The following is a 23,822-nucleotide window of genomic DNA, read 5'->3' on the forward strand; positions in this document are numbered from 1 at the left end:
ATTAGGAGATCCCCCTTCTCTCTCTCCCCTCACCTCCTTTCCCCTCACCTCAAATCAAACAAAGCTTAAAAGAATTATTTTTTTTAAATGATACTTTTCATATATATCTTTAAGAATTAAACTTTAAAATACTCCTCAGGTCTTTTTATAATTCTTATCAACCTTATCAATATCAATATCTAAAAAGTAGAAAGAATAAAAATGTATAAAATTTTAAATATACCCCTATATAATAAATTCAAAAGGTGATAATTTATTATTATTTTTATCATGAAATGTAATTTTATAAACACATATTAAATATTATTTAAAAAGTTATACCGTGAAAATCAAATAAATGTTTTAAATTATGTTCTATAAATAATATCAGAAGAGGCAATGCTTAAGAGGCTCACCCTATCATCTGTGTCATACCTACTAAGTCATTTTGCATGTCTTTTAAACCAAGGGATTCTTAAAATGCTAGTACAATGAGAATGTAAAGGCGAGGCAGGCCTTTAACCAAGATATGGAGAGGAGATTTGGAGGCCCAATTTTTTCGCATAACTGGGAATGCGCTGCTGTTTAAGCCAACGTCCAGGATGCATGCATCCGACGAGGCTTTTATCCTTTTCTTTTATTTTCTTTCCATTCGAAAAGCCAATCAAAGTTGAAAGTCATGGTGTGTTGTGTATGAATTTGTTTTTCAAAATTGGATGTTTTTTTTTTTTCTGTCTGAAAAATTGGATGTCTTGAACGTTGAAGTTTTCACCGGCATGATATTTCGGAACGCTCCCCGTACCATCATTAATTTATTATAGGAATAGATTTCAATTACGTATGAATTTCAATTTGGAAAAGTTCCCCGAAATTTCAACGACGTTTCCCTGGAAATATGTCTTAGGACAAGAAAATTACTGGCTCACCCTTCCACTTTTCGTCTTCATTGAGTCCATAAAAACAATCTGTGGACAGTGTGATTTTTAATAATTTATATATTATTATTATTATTATTATTATTATTAACTAATGTAAAATGAAGTAAAATGGAAACACTATAAAAAGATACCAAAACATAATATGTATTACAAGAACAAAGCAACTACGCTTATCAAACTTAAAGGTGATTTATAAAGAAACAACACAGCTATTATTTAAAATATTTCAAATCACGAGGTAAAGATCACGTTAACCTTCTTTTTGAGGTATAATACAACTTTCTTAGCCTTTAACATAATATGACATCCTTTCTATAAAATGTAGGGTTATCAATTAACCAATGTGATTAATACCAATTGCATTAAAATTCTAATATTCTGGCATCAACTAATGTGATTGATATCATCATCAATAATCAATCATCAATCAATATCAATATATATTAATAAATCTTGTAAATATTTTATGATTGGTCAAAATTTCTTTCATGATGTCATTGGTTAATAAATTTTAGTATAATTTTAATTCTTGTAGAAATCTTATGATTGGCCAGAATTTTTTTCATGATGTCATTGGTTAATAAACTTTAGTATAATTTTAATTCTTTCCTGCCATTAGCTCAATCAGCTTTATATATATACTTTGTTTAAGTTCAGTTTTAGTCTTCCAATTTTTTACACGAGCATCAACTCCAACCGCCATCTCCATTTATGTCCACTTCTGTTTCCCATGCCTACTCTTTCTTCATTCCAATGTAGGCTTATTTTCACAGCTCCATGGTTATTGGCTACTCCTTCCCCATGTATCTCCACGTCTCTCAATGCTCTCTTTCTTCAAGAAATATCGGGCCTCTCCCGACAGTTCAAATTTGGTGCAAAGTGAGAAAGGGAGCAAGAGAGACATATATATCTTCTTTCTTCTTCTTTACGCGGCAGAACCCTAATAAGCAACAAAGTGAGCAATTCCTCAGGGGCGTTGGTAGATGTGGGTTTGGTCTTGGCAACATATAATTGGGAGATGGGAGGTAGATTAAAGATTGAGTAGCGAAGGATGAGTATCAGGGAGGATGCATGCTACAATTGGAAACATACGAACTTTGACCCAGCAGGTTTCTACAAAGTCATTAGGCATTCAAAGTAAGTCTAGCATTTTATTTTGTTTTAATATTTATTTGATGGCAAAAAACTAACAATAATGATAATCACGTTGACGAAGCAAAGTACTGTAAGTTTCATGTTTCAATCGAGCACATGAATTTTTTTTTGTCTGGATATTGGTTGAACAGATCAGAACCAATGCATCAAGAAGACATACCAGAATTACTCCCTGAATTGAGACCATATCAAAGGTGTGCAGCTTTCTGGATGATAGAAAAAGAGAAAAAAAGAGCTAGAGGTCAGGAGGAAAGAGAGAGAAGACATTTTCATTCTCCTTTATATATTCCTATGGATTTTATTGACACAGGCTCTAAAATGTTCTTTAATCTATTTAGGTATGATTTCTTGAATAGGTTTCAAAATAACTGTGAACCTATTTATCACATAATCCAAATCTTAGTGATTTGTGTAAAATCTCACTCCACTAAACACAATTAACATTAAAACTCATGATAATCAAAAGATTAAGACATAAAGATGATTGCCAAACTTTAATCTAAATTCAAGGAATCCCAAATTTTTCATAATCACAAAGAGTTTAAAATAATAAGATATTTTATATCAAAGTAAAAATAAGTTATGGAAGCATGAGATACCTTGGAGGAGTGAAAGAAATAAAAAACAAGTGAAAAACAACACTTTTAATGTGTGACAGAGCAGTGTGCCACGGCTTGCGCACGCTGTGCCACGTTGTGTTGCTCAGCCGCTACGTGTCGTGACGTGTTGCACGAAAATTCAGCTAATCTTGCTATCATTTGATAGCAGAATCAATGAACTTTCGACGCGCCTCGATTCTCTGTCCAACGTTCGATTGACATGATTTAGGTGTCTATGGAAAACTTTTACTATGAACTAATTGGTGGCATGAGTTTCACTTCTAAAACAAAGTTACACTAAAAAGTTGGACATCCAAACACATTTCGACTACTTTTCACACTTTCACATAAAAAGAGTATTCTAAACTCTTAACGAGTGCCAAAAGTCTTTCCTAACACCTGGACCATATTCATTGGACTCAAGACTACCAGTATAATACGTCACACAATCTTAAACCATAGTACAATAGAAATTCACTCTTCAACCCCCTTTACCAAAAATAAAAAGGGACACAATTTGTCATTGCATTATATCCAAATCAATCAAAACATGTTCAAATCATTATTTTTATACTTGCACTAGCATTTTAGCCTTATAAACATATATATCTCAACATACACAAATATGCAAGGTCTAAAATACAAATCAAATATTTGCAATTAACAAAATAGAACAAGTAAGATGGCATACAACCTAAAATTAGCAAACATATACTATTACACAAATAAATCTAAACTAGAGGCATACAGTAGAAATTTGCTAATTTCTAGCCTTTTGAGCCTTCTCCCTCTCTGCACCAGAGTTAGGGCCTAAAAAGTGTTAAATAAAAGGGGTGAGTCTAACCACTTAGTAACTAAAGTAGAACCTATCCTATGCAGTTATATATCAATCATAAATCAAGTACATGCATAAGAAACCAAGTACGTAAAACATGTTTACACATATCATAACTTATTATTTCTCATTTAACAACATCTTTATCTCATATATACTAGGTGCATTATCATCATATTCTCAAATATGTGACCATGATCCATTGTTCACACAACTTGCCACAACTTAACACGTGTGACCCGTAATATATTTATTTAGGCAATAATGAACCAACCTTATTCCCTCCTTATTTTCTCAGACCAAAACCATGGGCTATAACACTGATTAAAGCTCTGTTCATGTGACTAGACTACTTAAGCTCATCAATCATGAGGTGTGATTCGGCCAAAAATCACATGACTTACTCTCGGACCATGACTTCCTCTATTCTTGAATCTCTGGGTGTCTCATACCTTAAACTATTCTCCTTATTGAATCGGTGGAGATAGTTAGGTTCTAGTCCCTTAACAAACTGTGGGACAAGATTATACCCCCGTGTACCAAAAGGCAGTTAAATACTATGTGAATTTTTTTTACTCCCAATCTCTAGGTGAACTCTTCCCCATTAATCATGTCATAAACAGTATTCACTCTTTTTCACATTTTCGTTCTCATTTACTCATTATCACAATAATCTAGTTAGGCTCACGATCGTACACTACCTAAGTATGTATTCTTATCATTTTCTTAACATTATTCTCACTTATCTCAAAATCTACTTCTCAGCAACACATAATTACCTCTACGCAACATCACATTCAATTTTTCAAAAGCATAAGTATGTTCATATTTTGAAAACCCTCTTGACTTTACATTTTGTATTTCAAGCCAAAAATAGCATTATGCACATACAAATTTTCATACACTCGTTAAAACTAATACATAATTTTACATTAAAAATCAATTCCATGCATGTAACATTTACAATTCATATTTAACAATCAATTAACATATAACCACCTAAAGTAGGGTTGCCTTGATTATTTCAAACTTTTGAGAGGTCAAAAGTTTACCCCTCAATCTACTAGCTTTCAAACTTGAATTTTCAAGCCAAATGGGTGACCAAGAGCTAAAACTACAATCAACCAAGTTGAATTTCATTAACTCAAATATTAAACTCTCAATCTTCACTTTTAAATCATCCAATATTCACTCCACAAGAGTTTAAGCCTATCTCTTGGGTTTATTAATTACCTTTAGTCTCCAATAATATTAGTAAACCATTAAATTTTCATCAATGGCATCATAATTTTTCAACTACTCAGAATTAATGCAATTTTTGAATATTAATGGTGCCCAACAATCTAAGACACCAAAAATTTATTATACTAGGTTTAGATACTTTAATCTACTCTCATTAACTCTATTTGAGTTAATGGGTTTGGACCCATAACCTATATGGACCGAAATCATCATCCTTATTCAAACCCTAACTCAAATCATTGAGAAAATGAAAGAGGAAAGGAGAGAAAGGGTTAAGAATCTTACCTTGAATGATTTAGAGTTTCAAACCTTCTCACCCTAGGTCGTGCCCTGGCAGAGAAAATGCGTGTCTCCTTCATTTTCCTTTTCTTCCCTTCTATTTTTCACATTAGATCACGCATTATTTCTGTAGAATTCGCACCGTGCACCGCAACATGTGGTACAGAGAAAGAAGCTCTCGCCTGATAGCCCTGTGTGCCATGGCACATCGTGCACATATCGCAGCATGTGGCATTAAAGCTATTTAGCTTGTTTTTCTTGACTTTTTTGTCCCTAAGTGACCCAATTTCACTTTGGACCTAAATTATACATGAAATTCTAACTAAAAACATTTATTACTCTCCTTTAACCACACACCACATTAACTTACTTACTTATCCTTATTAATGTTAGTAAATTAGGGAATTCAAAATCGGGTGTTTACCCACACACTCTTATCATTTATTTCCTTCCTGAATGTTAATTTGATTTATATGTGACTTCGTTAGAAATATTTCATTGTACCTACAGACTCATGCACCTTGTGTGGTGTGGAGGCAGCTGGGAGGTAGGAATCAACTATTAAGAAAATTGAATCCTAAAGTTAGTTATCTATTGAAAATGTATTGTAACAATGATGAGCATGGGGGTAATCCTTATAATTGGATTTTTTATGTCAGGTTAGCATATACCTATGTTTCAACATAAATGTGCATGCAAATCTTTTTCTCTAATATGCATTGCTATCCTATACCCTAAATGTTAAATTATATGCAAATTTTGTGAAGGTAGAGATAGCCAGATGGATGGACTGATATGGTATGGTATGGTTAGCTTGGAGGAATAATCATAGAAATAATGATTGGCACTAATATAGTATTGGAGGAACATTGTCATTCTAGTCCTCATAATGTTATTATAACTAGGAGGTATACTTGCTTCATATGTGAAGGTGTTTATCTCGATCATTTTCTATAATGGAATTTCATCACTTTTTGCATATTGACTATGGGTTTTATCACGTTAGAATCAATATTTTATGGAAATCAAGTTTTTGATTTGGCAATAGATTCTATTTAAAAGTAAAATTTATAGGCGATCGTGATGAATCTCATCACATTGCAAGATTTTTTTCCCTTCTTGTTTCCTAGCCTCTACATGAATGAATTGTCTTGAATAAATCAGAATGATGAACGTATTGGCAGTAACTTAGTCTAGACACTACCTAATTGTAACACCAAAATAAAAACCAACTTTGCCAAAGAGCTCTTAATCCTACTAGGATTAGAATTTTATGAAGGTGATAAATTTTTTAACTTCTGTCAAAGTAATTATGGTCTAGGTTTCCTCCCACAAGTAATTGTCCTAAATTTAAATCTTTTAAAGAAAATATTCTTTTTTTCTCTTCAACGTGACAAGGTAGAGTTTTGTGGCATTATCAGATGTTATCGTGCACACTAAGAATCTAAGATTCATAATATGTGTGCAAGTTGCAACTCAAGGATTGCGATTTGGAGGAGTGGAAGAGAGCAGGATGGGATCATACTGTGGGAAATTCTCTTTTGATGGGTTCAGCCATAAGAAGTCCGTATTATATAGAAGTTTTGATGGATATTCAACCATAAGGTATCCTCCATATATGCCCGAGAAGGAGAGATTATTGAAGGCACTAATGAGTGGAAATATTTTTCAAATAATTCTCTCCTTATTGATCTAGAACTTGCATTATCTATGTGAGACATTTGCACCATACATCATATTTTGGTTTTTTTTTAATTAATGGAGGAATTTAATAGATTCTCATTCAGATACTTTTACCATAGCCATATTCAAGAATGGTAGGAGGGCTGCGCAGAAGTTCTCTAGTCCTATTCAACCTAGTCTAACCCGAGAAGATTTGGTCCTGTCCAATCCTGTTAAAAATTTGTCATTTAGGACTAAAAAGACTTAAAAAGACCAAACTATTTTTTTGGATTGAACTGGATAGGAGACTGGGTATTTGAATTACTTGGTCTAATTTGGTCCTATTAAATTTATTTAACATGATTATAATTAATTTACTAATTATTTATAATAATAAGTTAAGAATATTAATAATTTAATAATCTGGATCCCTTGGACTGTAACTAAAATATTATGGAGTTATTATTATTATAAGTGTTTTTATTATCTTAATTGAGTTTATTAGGTTGAAATGGATTATTACTTATCATAGATAAAAAGGGAAAAAGAAAAAACTAAGTGAGTATTGGATTAACAGGATCAGTCTCCCAATCTTATGGACCAAGTTTAATTTTGTTAATCTTCGGGTTATCACAGAACTAGGCTGGATTACCGGTTGTCAAACTTAGTCATTTTTATGAAAGAGATCAAATTTCAAGTTAGGTCAAAGTCTAGCCTCATCTAATCCTTTGTGCAACTCTAAATGATAGTGATGGGGTGGTAAAATGATCATCTGCAGTAAGTTTATTTTAAACATTTCACCTTGATTTTTGTTTTACATAAAATCTTATTTTTTTAATATTGATTGTGGATGTAGATTTGGAAAGTACAAGTTAAGGGAACAAAAAAGAAATAAATATATTGTTAGAATTTTCTTCAATTTAGAAATATTGTTATAATGGATGATCTAGCATATGGTTTAAGTCACATTTATTCTTTTTAAAATTGAAAATATATCGAACAAAAGTTCATTTTGTCTAATAAGACAACAGTGTTTTTTAAATTGAAATTTTGTAAATGTTGTCTATAATACTTTTTTTTTAATTCTAACTTATATAACACACAAAATCTATTCTAATTCATAAGAAAACAAGTGAAAAAGTGGTGGAAAAAAATTAACATCTACTTCCTCCGTAAAAAAATGTTAGGTGTATTTTGAGAAGTTAAATATTAAAAAATGTAAGACATTTTTAATTTTTTGAGGTGTAATTATTGCTTTTTTTTAAATATTGATGAATAACTTTATATTTATTGTAGGGTATTTAATAAGAATAAATATAAAAAGATAAGATAAGTTTAAAAGTAGTTAATTACTTTATTGAGAGTGAGATATGATTGAAAATGTCCTATATTTTTTAACAAAGAGAGTATTTATTAAGATATATGTAAACTATGGATTTAAACCTAATAAATAAACGAAACTTATGCCAAGGAGAGATTCGGATTAAACAATATCCAAATCAAATCAAAACTAATAATAAATAAATACATCATATTGCCTAGTCAGTTATCATCCGGGCAAATGAATTGAGCCTGCGGGCTAACCCGTTTAACTCGCAAAATTTGACGGGTTAGATTGAACAAATTAATCTATTTTTTAAAATGGGCTGGGCTAGCTTAATCCATAAAATTAGCGGGCTAAAATGGGCTAGCCTGCTGGTTAAACAGGCTGGCCTGCGAGCTAGCATATTTTTTTAATAAATAACTTTTTATTTTTTAATCACATTATATCTGTTTATAAATCTACAATAGTGATAATATTTCTTAAATATACAATTTATGACCCCCAAATATATTTTTTACATTTGAAATATAGTGTAACTTCTTTTTACAATTTGTAAATAAAATTTTAACAATAATTTGTAAATCAATAATTTATTAGTTTTCATAAAAATATTTTGAATATATATTATTTATTAATCTCATAAGATCTATTGATTGAAATATAAATATAAATTCATTGAAAAAAATAATATGGGTTTACATTCAAATTTTCTTTCTTATTGAGAAAGATAACACACTTAAGTGAGAAGATAATTGATAGTAAAAATTTAACAAAATGAATTTGCTTGGTTGAATTTTATGTTTATTTTATTTATGTACAAGTTATTTAATTGCTAATTTACTTTAAAATGTGAAATAAATATATGTTTATATTATATAAATTTTAAATTATTAAAAAAATTGATAAATTTTTGCGGGCCAGCCCGCGAGTTGGCTAGCCTGCTGAAAAATGGGTTAGGTTGAGTTTTCTAACCTGTTTTATCTGAAGGGCTAGCCTAATCTAACTTGTAAAAATATCAACCCATGCGAGCTAGCTCGTAATCTGTTTGTCCAGTGCTAATTACCACCAAAACTTTTGGGTTATTCTATAAAACTAGATGCAAATAAAGCAAACCTCGATAAACGGTGCCCTGAGAAAAATTACAAGAGAAAAGCAAGTTGAATATTCTGTTACTCCCCTCCCCCTCGATGATGGCAGTGGAGTGTGCAAGTTGGGCTATTAGACAGTTGATAAATTACCCAGCTAAAAGGGTAAAGCTTTTGGACAATGATTGAACCATTAATTTTTTTTAAATACAAGGCCACGGATGAACCGTGCAAAGGATAACTTAGGTCAAATCAAGACCCATGAGCCGATGACACCCTGGAGTTGGAATGTCATAAAATAAAGTGTTTGAATTTTCTCTCGTAGCTTGTCGAGCAAGCCAATCCGCACATTTGTTACATTCTCTAAACACATGATTGAAGGTGACAGCCCAATCCTTCATGATGAGACATCTGATCTTCTTAATGATATCGCCAAGAGGATGATTCGGATCATGATCCTTCTGAACAAGTGTCAGGGCTTTTAAGGAATCAGTGTATACATTAACTTGTTTGAAGTTATTTTCCCAACAAAGCTTTAATCCCTTAAAAATACCCAAGAGCTCAGCAGCAGTGGTAGGATGATAGCCCATACTTTTAGTAAAGCCTTTAATCCAGTTCCCTGAGTCATCACGAATGAGGCCACCACAAGAAGCATCTCTATTGGGGAGAACAAACCATCAGTATCCAATCTGATCTAACCAGGTTTTGGTGGAATCTATCTAGTAAAGGATCTATCTTGATTCATCTGCATAATTCCAATTTGAGATTGAAGGTAGAGGTCATTGATTATGTCCTGTGTGCAAGTGAAAATGATGTCTTTCTGAAGAGTGTGGTCTTCCGAGTAGATAGATTTGCAGCGCTCTTTCCAAATGTTCCAACAAATATGGGCAAAAAGATTCTTCCAAGGGATTCTTCTGGTATTAGCATTACCAACATTATTTTTCGCATTCCAAAGAATCCAATCCTGAAAGGAAAGAGAAAAGAAAGTGTTAAGCTTAGAATGTGTTACAAGTTTCATCCATACTTTCCTTGATTTAGTGCAATCACGCAGAATGTGGATAGAGTTATCAGGGAGATTGGAGCCGAAGGGGCATTCAGAATGGGAAGAATTAGAGTTTATATGCAGTCGATTCCAAGTTGCTTTCCATAGAAAGTATTTGATCTTCTCGTAGGTGGGCCATTTCCATATAGTATCCCAAATTTTTTTGTTGCAATTTCCATCCTGATTTTCAATAGCTTTGTAGGCTGACTTGATAAAGAAGTTGCCGTCAGAAGAAGATCTCCAAACGAGAATATCATTATCTCCATGAGGGTTAGGCAGTTGGACAAGCAAAATGGATTTAATCACATCCGAGGGGAGGTAATGCTTTAATTTATCAATGTGCCAACCTCCTGAAGCTGCGCGAAAATCAGAGACTTTGGCATGAAGGATGGCTTCAACTTTATGATAAGCATATATGACAAGAGGCTCGGGGAGAGGTGACCACCTTTCGTACAAAAAGATATTTGATCTCCTTTGCCTACTCTCCAACCAACATTGGCTTTAAAAATATCCCAAACTTTTACAAACACTAGTCCATGTGTAAGATGATGAATTTGGTTTGTAAACCATAGGGATAAGGGGTTTGTTGCATTTGTATTTATCACGGAGAATTCGAACCCAAAGACAGTTGGTCTTAGTAATAATGCCCCAACACAGCTTCATGATGAAAGCGATGTTCTGGTTTTTTATTCTCTTAAACCCAAGCCCGCCATGTTTCTTATCTTTAGTGATCTTATCCCAAGAGAGAAGATGTGGTTTTTTTGCTCCATCGATAGAGTCCCAGAGGAAGTTTTAGGAGCTTTTGTCTAATTCAGAGAGAACATTATCAGGGAGGAGCATAGTTTGCATAATATAACTTAGAAGAGAATAGAGCACAGACTTAATAAGGACAGATTTTCCTATAATATTGAGATAACGGCTTTTCCAAGAAGATAAACGGGAATTAGTTTTTTTTTCAATAAAACGAGCAAAAGTTAACTTAGAAGCTTTTTCATGAAGATTAGGAATCTCAAGATATTTGCCAAGATTTTCGGTAAGGGGAATTTCCAATTCATTGCTGAGTTGTAAGGCTCTATTGATATTGATGTTTCTGGAACAAAAGAGTTTAGATTTATCATAGTTGATTTTTTGTCTAGAAGCAATACAAAAGTCATTAAGACATTTACGAATGATCCCAGCTTGAGTGAGAGAAGCATATGCAAAAAGCAACAGATCGTCAGCAAAGAATAAATGTGAAATAGAAGGTCCATTAGTTGTTAAATTAATGGGCTTCCAATTTTTGTCACCGATACTACTATAAATGCAATGACTTAAGCGTTCAATGCAAAGTACAAAAAGATAAGGAGAAAGAGGATCCCCTTATCTAATGCCACGAGTAGGTTTGAATTCTTTAGATGGTTCACCATTCCAAAGCACTTTCATGCGAGAAGAGACCACTGCCATGATGATCTTCTTAAAATGAGAATTTATGCCCATGGCTTGGAGAGTATCTTCAATGAAAGCTCAAAAAAGTCTGTCAAAAGTCTTTTCAAGATCAACTTTGAGAGCTATGAAGCTTTTTTTCCTAACTTTATTTCTCATAAAATGTATCACTTCTTGGCAATAAAATCAAGAGAAAGCTCCTCAAAGCTAACACGTGTTTTGGGGTATGGTGATTCAGATGCCCTGGCTGCCGTACGAAAGGATCACGATACTCCCAATCGTAAATGCGTCGTCTACATCCAAATATTGCGGATTTCACATCTAAACGAAGCCCACAATAATCATTTTGTCCTCTCCTTTTCTGCGTTCACAACCAGTCTACCACTATTCCTGAAGTCCAAACTGGACGGTTGGACCCCTACCATTTTCTTTCAATTCTTCCACAACGACGCGCATGGACGATAGCGTTTAGTTATCTTGAATTTCCAAGTTGTACAATTCTTCCACTCCTTCCTCTCCCCACAGGAAATTGTTTTAACTTCTAGGTATTTGTATGTCTGAGGTTCCCCCCCCCCCCCCCGGGGGCGGGTGAAAAATGACGTTGACTCGGGTTAGCGGTTCTCAGCGCCGCTCCACGATGCTTCCTTGCATCTTCTTCTTGCATTATGGTCAATGTTATCGTTCTTTTTCCCTATAAAAGCCTTTTGAGCCGAGTGGTTCTTCTCACGGAATGTCAAGTTAGTTTATTGGGGGTTTTGAGTGCTGCGACTCTGTCATTGATTAATTTTCTTGATTATTTGGATGGTATCTCAAAGGAAATCTCATCAGCCGGAGGGTAATGGCGGGGATCATCCAGTTCCAATTCGAGAGTCAAGACGAGGGAGAAATGGTGATTCAAGACAACCTCCCATCAGGTACTTGCTATTCTATTCCTTCCCATTAATTCACGTGTCTTGGGTTGTTGGTCTAAGTTTGGCTTTGTGGTTTTTGTGCAGCGGCCTTGAAAATATTATAAACGGATTCTTGAAGAAAGACCTGGATTCCTGCTTGGAACCTTTCCTGCGAAGACTGGTATCATTTGTTTTTTACTCTATTAAATTTGAAAAGGAATACGGGGTCGAAGAAGATTCTTTTGTTTTTGTTTTTGTTTTTTGTTTATCTCAGCTAGTTTTGAGCATCTTCTTTCAAAACCAAGCTCCATTGCCAACCCATCCAGAATGCCTTCCGCAATCTTCTCCAGGTTTCCGCAATCGACAAGTGTTCATTAATGCATTCCTCTGATTCCCACGCTCTATTTTTCCCTTGTGCTTGCTATATAATATTTCCAGAATATGAGCTTTCGCCGGTTCATCTTTTCCTTCTTTATTTGTCAATTCCATAATCTTGCGTAGTCTTTAGCTTCTCGTAATCTTGTCCTTTCCTCCTCCAGGAAACTTGTCGACAGGAACACGGGGGCCACAGCCCTCCAAATTTTTAGATTTTTCATAATATTATATAATTATGTTCCTCTTAAAATTTACGATAGTATATATGTTTTTTAATATGATCTCCTCTTAGTTAAATCCTGGTTTTGTCACTGCTTTAGATAAAGCTAGCTTCAATAAATATATGAACTTGCATATTAAAATCTTTAATTATCTGCTTGATGATTCATGTGTTTCTCCTGCTAGGTGCGAGAAGAGGTGGAACGCAAAATACGGGAATACCTGATTCCAAGGTTGGTCTGTTCGTCAAAGAAATAAACTTGTTACACTTCCGGAGGCGTCAGATATTTGAAGTATTATTGGCCTATGATTTGATTTATTTTATATTCTATTTTGGGTCAAATTTGTTACAGAGCATCGCCTTGTCAGGGTGGCACATCTGGAGCCAAACCCTTAGAGTTGCGTTTTATTAACAAACCGCCTGAAACAATATTCACGCTCTCTAACGTAATAGCTGAGGACGAGGAGACACCGCTTCAGATTGCTCTTTTTGATGTTAGATCTCAATCTGTAGTGAGCACTGGTCCTTTGTCCTCTACAAAGGTAGAGATCTTCGCCCTCAATGGTGAGCTCTTTTCCCAAAGGTGTGAGGATTGTACTGAAGAAGAATTCAATGCAAATGTCCTAACCCAAAGGGAGGGTAAGGAGCCATTGCTGAATGGAGATCGGATCCTAACTCTTAAAAATGGAGTTGGTTGTATCTCTAAAATTAAGTTCACTGACAACTCGAGCTGGACAAGAAGCAGAAAGTTCAGCTTGGGAGCCAAAGCTTTGCAACTAACTTCCTGTGGAGCAAGCATCAAGGAAGGTGTAAGTAAACCTTTCGTGGTAAAAGATAACAGGGGAGAGCGTAAGTCTTGAATCATAATCATAACCTCCCTTTTCACCTGTTACCTGAACGAAGACTAAGACTACTGTTTTTAACACTGAAATTTTGGTTTTTGTTGGTCGTTTCAGTGTACAAGAAACATCACCCCCCGCATTTGGAAGATGATGTATGGCGTTTAGAGAAGATAGCCAAAAATGGTATAATTTACCGGCGACTATGTGACCATGGAATAAGGACGGTCGGGGATCTTATGCGGTCTTACATCATTAACCCATCTTCATTGCATGAGGTAAGTGAATAAGGGATTGTATTCCTTCTCACTCTCTTTTCAATACCTGTTTAACCTTTTATGTAGTGCTTTAAGAGTATTCGTACATGTATTGGTATTTTCATATGAGTTTTGGCTCTGGAATTGTAGAAAGTTGGCAAAATTCCCACGAAGTCATGGGTGGCAATTACTGAACATGCGAAGGAATGTGTTATAGATGATTACAACCTTTACATGTATCATGCAGCAGAACAACCAGTGGGCCTGCTCTTCAATTCCATTTACATCCTTGTAGGAGTGACGTTTGATGGTCAAAACTATTATTCTCCAGATGCTCTCGCACCCAATGAGAGGGTATATTCCGATCTTATTCTAATTTGGCTGTATTTGATCTCTGAACGCCTAAATGTGAGTTGCCTTCTTATTCCATTGGCAGGGTTTGGTGGAAATGATGAAGCAGCATGCTTACAAAAATTTGGGTGATTTGAAATCAGTTGGTGATCAGACACATTTAAATTTTCCAAGGTCACGGACATATCTACAAGCTTGGCAGGCTAGTGGTCCAGATCAAGGTCTCCAGCAGCTTAATTTCCCAATTGCACAGCAAGGTGTATACATAGGTCTTGACTGTTTCATTTTACTTTAATTCCCTCTACCACTTTGTGATTCTAAGTTTATGATCGCTGGCGCAGCTCAAATTGAAACATGGGCAGGTTCTTATCAACCATATGCTGTTGAAGGAATGCAAAATGACCAAGTATATGCCAGTCCATTTCCAGACTTGGCTCCGATGCTGCAGAACAGTTCAGCAGAAGGTGAATTGTTCCCTGGAATGCAAACTGATGGGCATAGTTGGCCCCATATTGGATCAACTTGGACAGAATACGAAAACCCACATATTCAATCCACAAATTGGGGGCAAGAAAATGGGTTACACTTCAATCCATATGGTGGAGCAGAGCTTGGCAGTCTTTCTAACGGGGGTATAGCCAGAAGTGAGAAACCAAGAGCAGTGTGGTACAAGATTCGTACCGCTCTCAAATGGGTCATATCAGTTAGAAGGGATGCAGTTGCTAGGAGGATGGCAAAGCTAATTTACTATAACTATTAGAATTATTAGGCTGATTGTAGTTCCCTGGATGTCTTGGAACTATGTTGGCTTCTTTTTATTCTTCTTATTATTATTTTTTCATTGTCAATTGCAAGGAAGAGAACCAAGAGGATGGAGTCCTTGTATACATGGTGTCAAATGTATCTGTGTACACATTGTTGTCCTTTTACTCCTTGTAAGTACGTCCTGTCAATACTCAATAGAGTAGTTCTGAAGTCGTTGAATAAAGTTTTTGCTGATGATTTTTCTTGTAAAAGCCTTTCGTGCGCAAACATCAATGTGAAAAAAAGTTCTTTTTTGTTGTTGTTGTTCAAAAGCAGCCTTGCCCATTTTACTGTTATTACCGTTTATTCATTTTTACTATCACTTGCAGTGGAGAAATTGTTGCCATGCAGAGAAAAGGAATTTGGATTCTGCCCTTTTCTCTGAGGCGCCTATGCTGCATTCATAAAAAAATTTAAGCAAAATCTTAAGAATACTAAAAATAAAACCAGAGGAATGCTGTCGCAGAGGTTCCGGATACAGAGAAATACTGCTGGTATCATCTATTCCATCATAATAACACAAAAATCATAGTTTCCCTTATTTTTCATAATTTCATTGTTCCCATCTTCTTCCTTTTTTCTCCGCCTCCTCCTCATCGTTTCAGAATGAAGAAAACAAACAGCAAACTGCTTATGTGTTAGTTATTGTAACTAGAAAGGGGGAAAAACTATCCATGCCGCAAGATGACAATAGTTTGACATTCAAGAAATTCAGACTATCTTCTTACATATATTAATGTCCACTAATAATTGAAGCGTGGGAGGAGGAGAACAAGAGTAGAGCCAAAAAATTGGAGTTTCGTGGTAGAAAAAGTAGAGTCTCGGTGTTCGGTACAAATGATTTTTTCCTTTTCTCTTGACGAAACTAATGATACAGATATCGTAGTCTGGGTATTCTTGGTAAAATGTCAATGCCGTGCGCAGTTACTTTGCCACCTACTTAAAAAACCAAACGAATAAAAGGACGGGCAAACATGTAACCGAGAGTGCCTTATTTATTTGCAGGCAATGGAATATTTTGCGCACGGTGAGCTGCATTTAAAAAGTTTAGACAATTTACAATTAAGAGTGCCCCAAACTCTGCAAGAACACACTTCGCTTAAATGACAACTTTAAGTTCACATGGGATTCCATTACCGTGTTGCAATTTGTTCGTAGGCACAAATATGAAGGAAGATTCTTTCTAATTACCAAGAACGTGAGTCCTAACTTCCACAAAAATTCTGGGAAAAGGGATGTTTTTGGAGATCAAGCCAAACGCAGACCCCTTAGCTTGATTTCGGCTTTCTTTTGCCCGGCTCTTGACTTGAGTGAAGACCAAAACTCCGGAATGATTTCTCTCTCTCCCCACAATGAATGTGTGAAATGGTTTCTGTTTTCAACACACATACTGTCGTGACTTCTCTTCATCTTTTTTTTAATACTTGATCCCTCAAAACGCGAAGTCATGGAAAATTGGGTGCATGAATTTTTCTCATTCCTAAGATCAGAAGCACTAAAATTATTGTGTGGTTGTCCCTTTAAAACTAGTTTAAGATGAGTCATGCTAGTGTAATAATTTATAAACTCATGTAAAATTTACATTATATTTTGATATACTGATTTTTAGTGTTGTTTCAAGTAATACATACAAATCTTTCTTTCTTTCTTTCTTTCTTTTTGTGAAAATACACGCCAATCTTTCTACTAAAACTAAATCACATTTTGTATGAATTTTGAGGTAAATTTATAGCTTATAAATATAAAATATAAAAAATACAAGTCAACACTCTCTATAAATTTGAGATCATGTATGCAATTTCATGTTATATAGACACAAACTCGTTTTCTTGACTATTCCGTACTCTCTGCTACCCGCTCTGGAAATTTTCATGAACTCAAGTTTTAAGCGTGTGGGACCGACCAATTGCAGTTGCTCGGTAATGAGAATAACTTTTCCCCGTTCTTTCTCGTTTTAGATGCTGGTGATATATAAACGCCAGATCCCGGCACTTCTCTTTAGAGTTTACCAGTAACGAGTTAATCCCTGTTGCAGTCATAGAGTGTTATATCATCTCTCTGTTTATCGATACATGCTTTCTTGTTTTTTTCTTGAGGGGTCATTGTTATATCATCTGGGTTGTTGTTTATAGATAGAAGCTTTCTTATTTTAAGCTTGAGTGATACCTGTTACAGTAACCTGAGTTCTGAAATTTTGTTCATACTTCATAGTCAACTTCTTGTTCAGCTTGAGGAGTCCTTGTCGCCGTATAGTCAAGTGTTGTATCGATGGCAGCATCGAAAAGGCCACCACAACCCATGGATCGACAGGGATGGTGAAGCTCCCTGTAACATGTCCAAGAGGAGACCAGGCGGCTCAGTTCCAACACTGATCGGGTACATGTTGACTTTTTGTTTGTTTCTTTATGCTTGCTGGGTCGTTCGACAGCACTAAATGTTGCGTTATGCTTGATTTGCAGAGCCATGGGTGACACAATCAAAGAAGACCGCTTGGTGAAAAAAATTTTAGAACCAAGGATTAGGAATATGGTAGGAACGAAATTCCAATCTCATTACTCTTCGAGCGATGCTATGGTTTTGAAAGAAATTGAGCCTTTTCCGTTTATTGTAGCGACTCCCTGTTTATTTACCAGGTGTGCCTGCTTTTAGTATGCGTACTAAAACACAAGCTTTAGTTCCCTCATTTATTTGTTCCTAATTTGAGAAAGTGGTGGAAGACTAAAAGGAATGCCCTTTTCAGCCATATATGTCTGGTGTTTTTGGCTAGTGCTTAATTATATTAGGTACCGGTCTCAGTCTGAGTATGTAGAATGGGAGGGCCGTGCATCACGTATTTACAGGATGAAAACCAGTTAAGATTTTACAAAAACGCGTTTTAGCTTATATGGTTGATCTGATTGCCACCTCCATCAGGGGAATGGTCTAAAGGACCAGTATTCCATCTCGCATTGCAACTCTTTAGAGTGTCTATTGTTTTAATTTGTGCGTGTTTCCTCAATCAGGTAGGAGAAGAAGTTACGACTGTACTGGAGCGGCACCTTCTCCGATTGCCAAGGTTTGTTTCTGTTTATCTTATTCTTATCCTAACATCATTATATAAATTCCCTCCAGGGTATCCATCTAAAACTTTATATCCCAACATTTAGCAGACAAAATCTTGATCAGAGAGCAGCGCCTGAAGGAAGACGGAAAGATCTCCAATTGCGTTTCAAGGAATCGCCTAGCGAGGCTTATACAGGCTCTAGGCTTGGGGCCAAGAACGGGGCTTCACTTGAAGTTGCTCTGTATCAGTGTGATGGTGCCGGAGTTCAGGACCGCATAGTCACGGAAGGTCCTCTATCCAACACAAGGATAGAGTTGTGCGTTTTGCAGGGCAGCTTCGGTTCCGACGGTCGTGAGGATTGGAGCTCAGAGGATTTCCGTGACAGCATATTAAGAGATAGAAGAAGAGGTGGCCTTTTACTTGATGGGGATAGGTTCTTGAGACTAAAAAATGGAGTGGGTATTCTCACCAACCTTCGTGTCACCGATGGCTCGAAATACGATAGAACCGGAAAATTCAGATTAGGAGCCAGAGTTGCGGAACCAAATCCCAATGCAGCAAACGTTAGGGAAGGTGTGAGCCAGCCTTTTAAGGTCAAGGATGGCCGTGGACTGAGTATGCGTTTTGATGGTCTATCATCACTGTTTTGTTTATTCATGTGAAGGAAGGGTGAAGGTAAGGGTAGACTGACGTCTGATTTTGTGATTCCAGGCTACCAGAAATATGACATCCCATCATTAAATGATGAGATTTGGCGTTTGGAAGGCATAGCAAAAGGTGGGAAAAGACATAATGAGCTGCAATCCAAAGGAGTAACGACGGTCGAGGCTTTCTTGAATCGGCTTAATACAGACCCAAATCAACTGAAACAGGTCATATTAATTTGCTGATAATTCTCTTCTAACGTTTATGTTTCTGATTTTATTACATTTCGAATAATAGGACCTTGGCAAAATTGGAGAGAAGACGTGGAAAAAGCTTATCCTCCATGCTGCTAAAGCCTGTGCCAGACACGATGCTACGCAACCGTTTCTTTCCACAGGTCCTCTTGTCTCAGAACCACAGGCATGTGTCTATTTTCGTTGATTGATTCTTGGATTCTTCATATTAGTGGTTCGTTCATGGTTCATGTACACATTATCATGATTAATATGAACATGCTACAATAATAATGACACCTTTGAATTAGAAGTGACTGAGTCCCCTGTTTTTTGGGCTGCAGCATTTGGTGGGGAGTGCTGAAAATCTTCAAGCTAGGCAGGGCCTGCCACAACATGAACTTCTACCTCTCGCTTCCCAAGGTATTGCAAAGTTTTGTTCTGTGTTTCTCAATATTCCTTGTCTTGACTCTTACATAACCTATCTTCGTCTTCAGGTTTGAGCGTCCTGTCCGCCTCTACATCGCATTTCGGTGAAAGCAGTACATGTTGGACAACTAGAGGGAGTGAGTTATGCAGGGGGTGACATGGACTTTAACTTTCTGGCCGAGTTCTTCAACTCTTCTGCTCGTGATGGAGATAGTAACTATCAGCCTTCGTGGCCAAGTTCTAGTGTGTACAAAACAAACAGAGGCAGTGGCACAACATTTTGGAGTCAAATTCGAAGTGCTCTTAGAGAGACCTGGCTGTATCTATCTCAACCCAAAAGAAAAGTTAAGCTTGTCCCCGCTTAAAATCTAGCTCCCAATACTGTCCCTATTACAGTCCAATTATGTATTGGGCCAAACATCCAACTCACTAGTAACTACTATTGTGATCTGTTCAGGGACTCATAAGCTGAGCTAATATACCTTTATGATTAGTTAATCAGAGATTACCATTCAAGAACCGTGGTTCTCTGATCATCCCCTTGATTTATTTATTTATTGTTCGATTTATATCTGAAGACAATCAACATGATTGGCCTGAGTGTGGTTGTTGACCCTTTTGCTTTGACATTTAGTTACCCTTTGCAAGGTCATGGTGTAGTGGTATATGTTTCAGATGTAATAATATTCCTCGGAACATCAATATTTTATTTTACAGTGGAAAATGGAACGATGCTTTCAAAGTTCATAGGTGCCTTCTCATGTTTTGATGTTCGTGGTTTTTGTGATTGAATCTTGAGTTCGAGAAAAATAGAATAAAGTTTTGCTTTATTGTGGAGAGCAGGAAAAAAAAAAGAGAGATCCTCATTAGAGCCTGAAGCTTTGCTGTCCTTCCTTTGGCAGCACTTCTTGTCTGCTACGTAAGTGCAGCTCTTTTTAGTCAATGACACCAAACACACCTCATCTGGCATTCCTTCCAAAGACTCGAGAGAGTGCTTTCGTTGGTGAGCGTTTTCTCGTCACATTAGTTCGCTGAATATGATGACTCCAACAGCCATAAGTACATTAAAACGAGAGTTTTCGGGAGAATGAATATCAAAACTGCACGGCGAACAATTATGCATCGTTAAATTGTACACTTAGATCTCACGCTTTTTTGTGAATCCAAGAAATGTACGAACTCTTCATTGTCTGCTATATTACACTATTGGTTTTTACTGTTCTTTAGTTTGATTTTATTTTCTGATTCTTCGTGTAACTATCTGCCTCCAAGTGATCAATATGATTTAGTAGAGTATTCTTTCAGTTTTTTTTAGTTTTTGTAAGGAAAATTTAGTGCGGTCACCAAAATCAATAAAAAGCTTGAAGTTTATTGACGCTCTCTTGGGGGGGGGGGGGGAGCTTCAACTTTTCTTTCTATTTTAAACTCAAGTGATGCAATTTTGGAAAAAAAAAACAATATCAAATAAAAATAATATATAAAAATATAATGAATATTCCACATGTCCCATAAAAGATAAAAAGTTTATCCTTAAAATTATATTCATTCAAAAATATAAAACATTTTTTTTGAAGTTAGATTTTTAAAACATAAGATATTTTTTGTTTTTTAATATATAATTAAAAAAATTTTCTAAAATTTTTTTTTAATAAATAAATTATCTAACCCTCTACTTTAAGTAAGGCACTTGTTAAGTGATGACAAATATTAATAAAAAAATGATGTCGGATTATTGGGATTGTGGCTTAGTAAAACGACATGAAGAGATAATTTTCTTTTATCCACTTTAAGCTCGTTTGATAGGCTCCCGGGGGCTATGATGATCATTATTAGATGCTTACTAAGTGACATGTGGGTGCTCCAACTTCGCAAGATTGATGCCATTGAAGGGTTGTTAGTGTATTGGATTATTGGGGAGAACGAGGGCATTATCGTCATTTGGATGCCACCGCGCTAGGGTTTTATGTACATTCACACTGTCGGTTTCCCAGGCTCGCTGGTTCGCGTCTATTATCCACCTCCTTTGCTCTGTACTGTACTCTCAGCAGTATGCGCATGAGGATTGCTGGGTTGCTTTTTTCCACGACCTGCGCACACTGACATTCTCGTCTCCGTGATTCGGTGAGTCTTCTTTATTCTCAGCTCCTTGTTGTTTGGCTTCGCCTTTCGACTCCTTTTCTTGCTTCTGGAGAAAATTTTACAGACGACCCATTGGTCAGTTGCTGTCCCCCAGGTTTGTTTGGTTGCTTGAACCCTTCATTCAGTGGGTTGATGATCACGATGGATCTCCAGGAAAAGGTGGGCTTCTGAGCAAATTATGGCCTTCTACTGTTTCATTTGTGGTGATTCTTTGCGTCATCAAATGGTTCTGTGCTTTGATTCTATTTCAGGACACGTCTTATAAGGAATTGATGGATAACAAGAAGTGCTGCACTGATTGCAAAACCACTAAGACCCCACTCTGGAGAGGGGGACCTGCTGGGCCCAAGGTGATCCCCACCGCCTTCTTCTACTGCATTATCTTTTAATTCTCTCTTCGCCTTGGTGATTTTACGATGCTTTTTCACTACTTGCCCGGTCTTTTCAGTTCGTTTTGGTATATTTCATCTTGTACGTGTATTCTATACTCTTATTTGGGGCAATTTTTGCCATTGCTTCCCCTTCATCATTTGCAATTTGCGGGATTTGAGTTGGTTTTCCCACTTTTTTTCTGTTGCGCGAATATCAAATACCCAGCAGATCCCCATTTACCACGTGCTCCCTTTGGGAGTTGGATTTTCTCCACAGCAAATGAGAGCATAGAAAAATCAATACAGATTTGGACGTTTAAATTAAATTTTGAATTTTTAAATTTAATAATTTCTAGAAGTATAGATTTAATTTAAATGATTTAAATTTACAGTGAAGAGAAAGTTGGGGAAAAAAAAAGTAAAAGAGAGAAACTCACCCCCTCTTTGAGCGTCGCTGTTTTCAGGTGCTAATGTGCTATTGTACATTGTCGCCATGTCGGCTTAGTAGTGGTGTTGACTGTGATAGTGTTTTCAGAGGTCGTGCATGTACAATCTTTAATTTTTGCCTTTTGTTCCCTTCAATTCTTAAATATAATTTCTTATAAGCATGAGCTACCCTTCATTGCTTTTTCCCTTGTCTTACTTTTCTGTTGCTTTATCTCGGTCAACGGGAAATTATTTAATTACGCAGACCCTGTGCAATGCTTGCGGGATAAGATACAGGAAGAGAAGGGTTTCAACAGTGGGATTGAGATTGAACAAAGGACGGGAAAAGAAGAGGGAGAAAACACAGAGTCGGGTTGGTGGTGAAGCTGTTGGTGATGATGGGGATGATTTGAAGGAGCTTGTGAAGATGAAGCTGATGGCATTAGGCGAGGAAGTTTTGCTGCAACGGTCAAATTCTGTGGTGAAGAAACAGAGGTGGCAGAGGAGGAGGAGGGAGTTAGGGGAAGTGGAACAAGCTGCCTTCTGCTTGATGGCCCTGTCTTGTGGATCTGTTTTTGCTTAAAATGGGGCGACAAAGACTATTAAGATAGCAGGATAACACAGTCAGATCATCGTATAGCTAACATTTTTCTTGTTAATCTTAGTTTCTTAGAGTCATTTTTATTATGCAATGTAAAGATGGTTTGCCCTTTGTTTATGTAATGAGGGTATTTCCCAGAGTTAGTAGGATATGTAGAAGCGTAGTCCAAGTATAGGAACATTATGGTTTTGGCCTTTTTTGTAATTTTTCAGTTAGGAATAGGATTAATATTTCAGGAAATTTGGGTAGCCGTATTGTCTTCTGTGCCTCTTCACAGTCATACTTTATCCAGAGGGTATAAAGCCAGGATCAAAAATGTCTGTCCATATTGTGCTAGCGGTTTCCTCGTTATTTATCCCGTAACCAAAAAGAGGACCGGATAGCACAGTTGGTCGAAAAAAAAAAATTGGCCAAAGGTGCTAAAAATTGAGTGTAAGAAAGCTAATAAAGAAAAAATGGGGAGACCTGGAGAGCGCTCTAGCAGTTGTTCTGTTAATACTCGACAATGTACTAGAATCACATATTACCATCAATCCTAAACAATTCTAAGGAATATGGTGCGATATTAATATCTTATAAATGCAAGGCCAAAACCATAAAGCACTCAAAGGGGCGGACCGGACATTTCCGAAGACCC

At 36.2% G+C, this 23,822-nt stretch overlaps 3 protein-coding genes across 8 annotated transcripts; all 3 read left to right on the forward strand.

Moving 5' to 3' along the window:
* Nucleotides 1-11,883: 11,883 nt before the first annotated feature.
* On the forward strand, nucleotides 11,884-15,552 carry LOC129304464 (calmodulin-binding protein 60 B-like). 3 transcript variants are annotated; one of them, XM_054944145.1, is made up of 8 exons: nucleotides 11,884-12,476; nucleotides 12,558-12,633; nucleotides 13,233-13,279; nucleotides 13,400-13,896; nucleotides 14,004-14,164; nucleotides 14,294-14,497; nucleotides 14,580-14,763; nucleotides 14,857-15,552. In XM_054944145.1, exons 1-8 carry the CDS (start codon nucleotides 12,364-12,366, stop codon nucleotides 15,252-15,254), a joined length of 1,680 nt encoding a protein of 559 aa, XP_054800120.1. In that variant the 5' UTR covers nucleotides 11,884-12,363; the 3' UTR covers nucleotides 15,255-15,552. The 3 variants fall into 3 exon arrangements, with proteins under 3 accessions (XP_054800120.1, XP_054800128.1, XP_054800113.1); XM_054944153.1 differs by having other exon boundaries at nucleotides 14,580-14,751; XM_054944138.1 differs by having other exon boundaries at nucleotides 11,889-12,476; nucleotides 14,580-14,751; nucleotides 14,836-15,552.
* Nucleotides 15,553-17,082: 1,530 nt separating this feature from the next.
* Nucleotides 17,083-20,395, forward strand: LOC129307776 (calmodulin-binding protein 60 B-like). Of its 3 annotated transcripts, none has more exons than XM_054948681.1 (9): nucleotides 17,083-17,217; nucleotides 17,526-17,674; nucleotides 17,758-17,827; nucleotides 18,301-18,353; nucleotides 18,445-18,956; nucleotides 19,053-19,213; nucleotides 19,284-19,406; nucleotides 19,564-19,642; nucleotides 19,717-20,395. In XM_054948681.1, exons 1-9 carry the CDS (start codon nucleotides 17,101-17,103, stop codon nucleotides 19,803-19,805), a joined length of 1,353 nt encoding a protein of 450 aa, XP_054804656.1. In that variant the 5' UTR covers nucleotides 17,083-17,100; the 3' UTR covers nucleotides 19,806-20,395. The 3 variants fall into 3 exon arrangements, with proteins under 3 accessions (XP_054804656.1, XP_054804665.1, XP_054804671.1); XM_054948690.1 differs by having other exon boundaries at nucleotides 18,448-18,956; XM_054948696.1 differs by having other exon boundaries at nucleotides 17,121-17,217; nucleotides 17,510-17,674.
* A 1,187-nt stretch (nucleotides 20,396-21,582) lies between these two features.
* LOC129290797 (GATA transcription factor 16-like) lies at nucleotides 21,583-23,433 on the forward strand. Of its 2 annotated transcripts, none has more exons than XM_054927805.1 (4): nucleotides 21,583-21,769; nucleotides 21,868-21,946; nucleotides 22,039-22,137; nucleotides 22,850-23,433. In XM_054927805.1, the coding sequence occupies exons 2-4, from the start codon at nucleotides 21,920-21,922 to the stop codon at nucleotides 23,165-23,167; spliced, it is 444 nt and encodes a 147-aa protein (XP_054783780.1). In that variant the 5' UTR covers nucleotides 21,583-21,769; nucleotides 21,868-21,919; the 3' UTR covers nucleotides 23,168-23,433. The 2 variants fall into 2 exon arrangements, with proteins under 2 accessions (XP_054783780.1, XP_054783787.1); XM_054927812.1 differs by having other exon boundaries at nucleotides 21,882-21,946.
* The last annotated feature ends 389 nt before the right edge of the window (nucleotides 23,434-23,822 follow it).

Source organism: Prosopis cineraria, unplaced genomic scaffold, assembly GCF_029017545.1.
Source record: "Prosopis cineraria cultivar Desert tree isolate PC_DT_omini unplaced genomic scaffold, ASM2901754v1 PC1, whole genome shotgun sequence".
In the NCBI taxonomy this organism is placed as follows: domain Eukaryota; kingdom Viridiplantae; phylum Streptophyta; class Magnoliopsida; order Fabales; family Fabaceae; genus Prosopis; species Prosopis cineraria.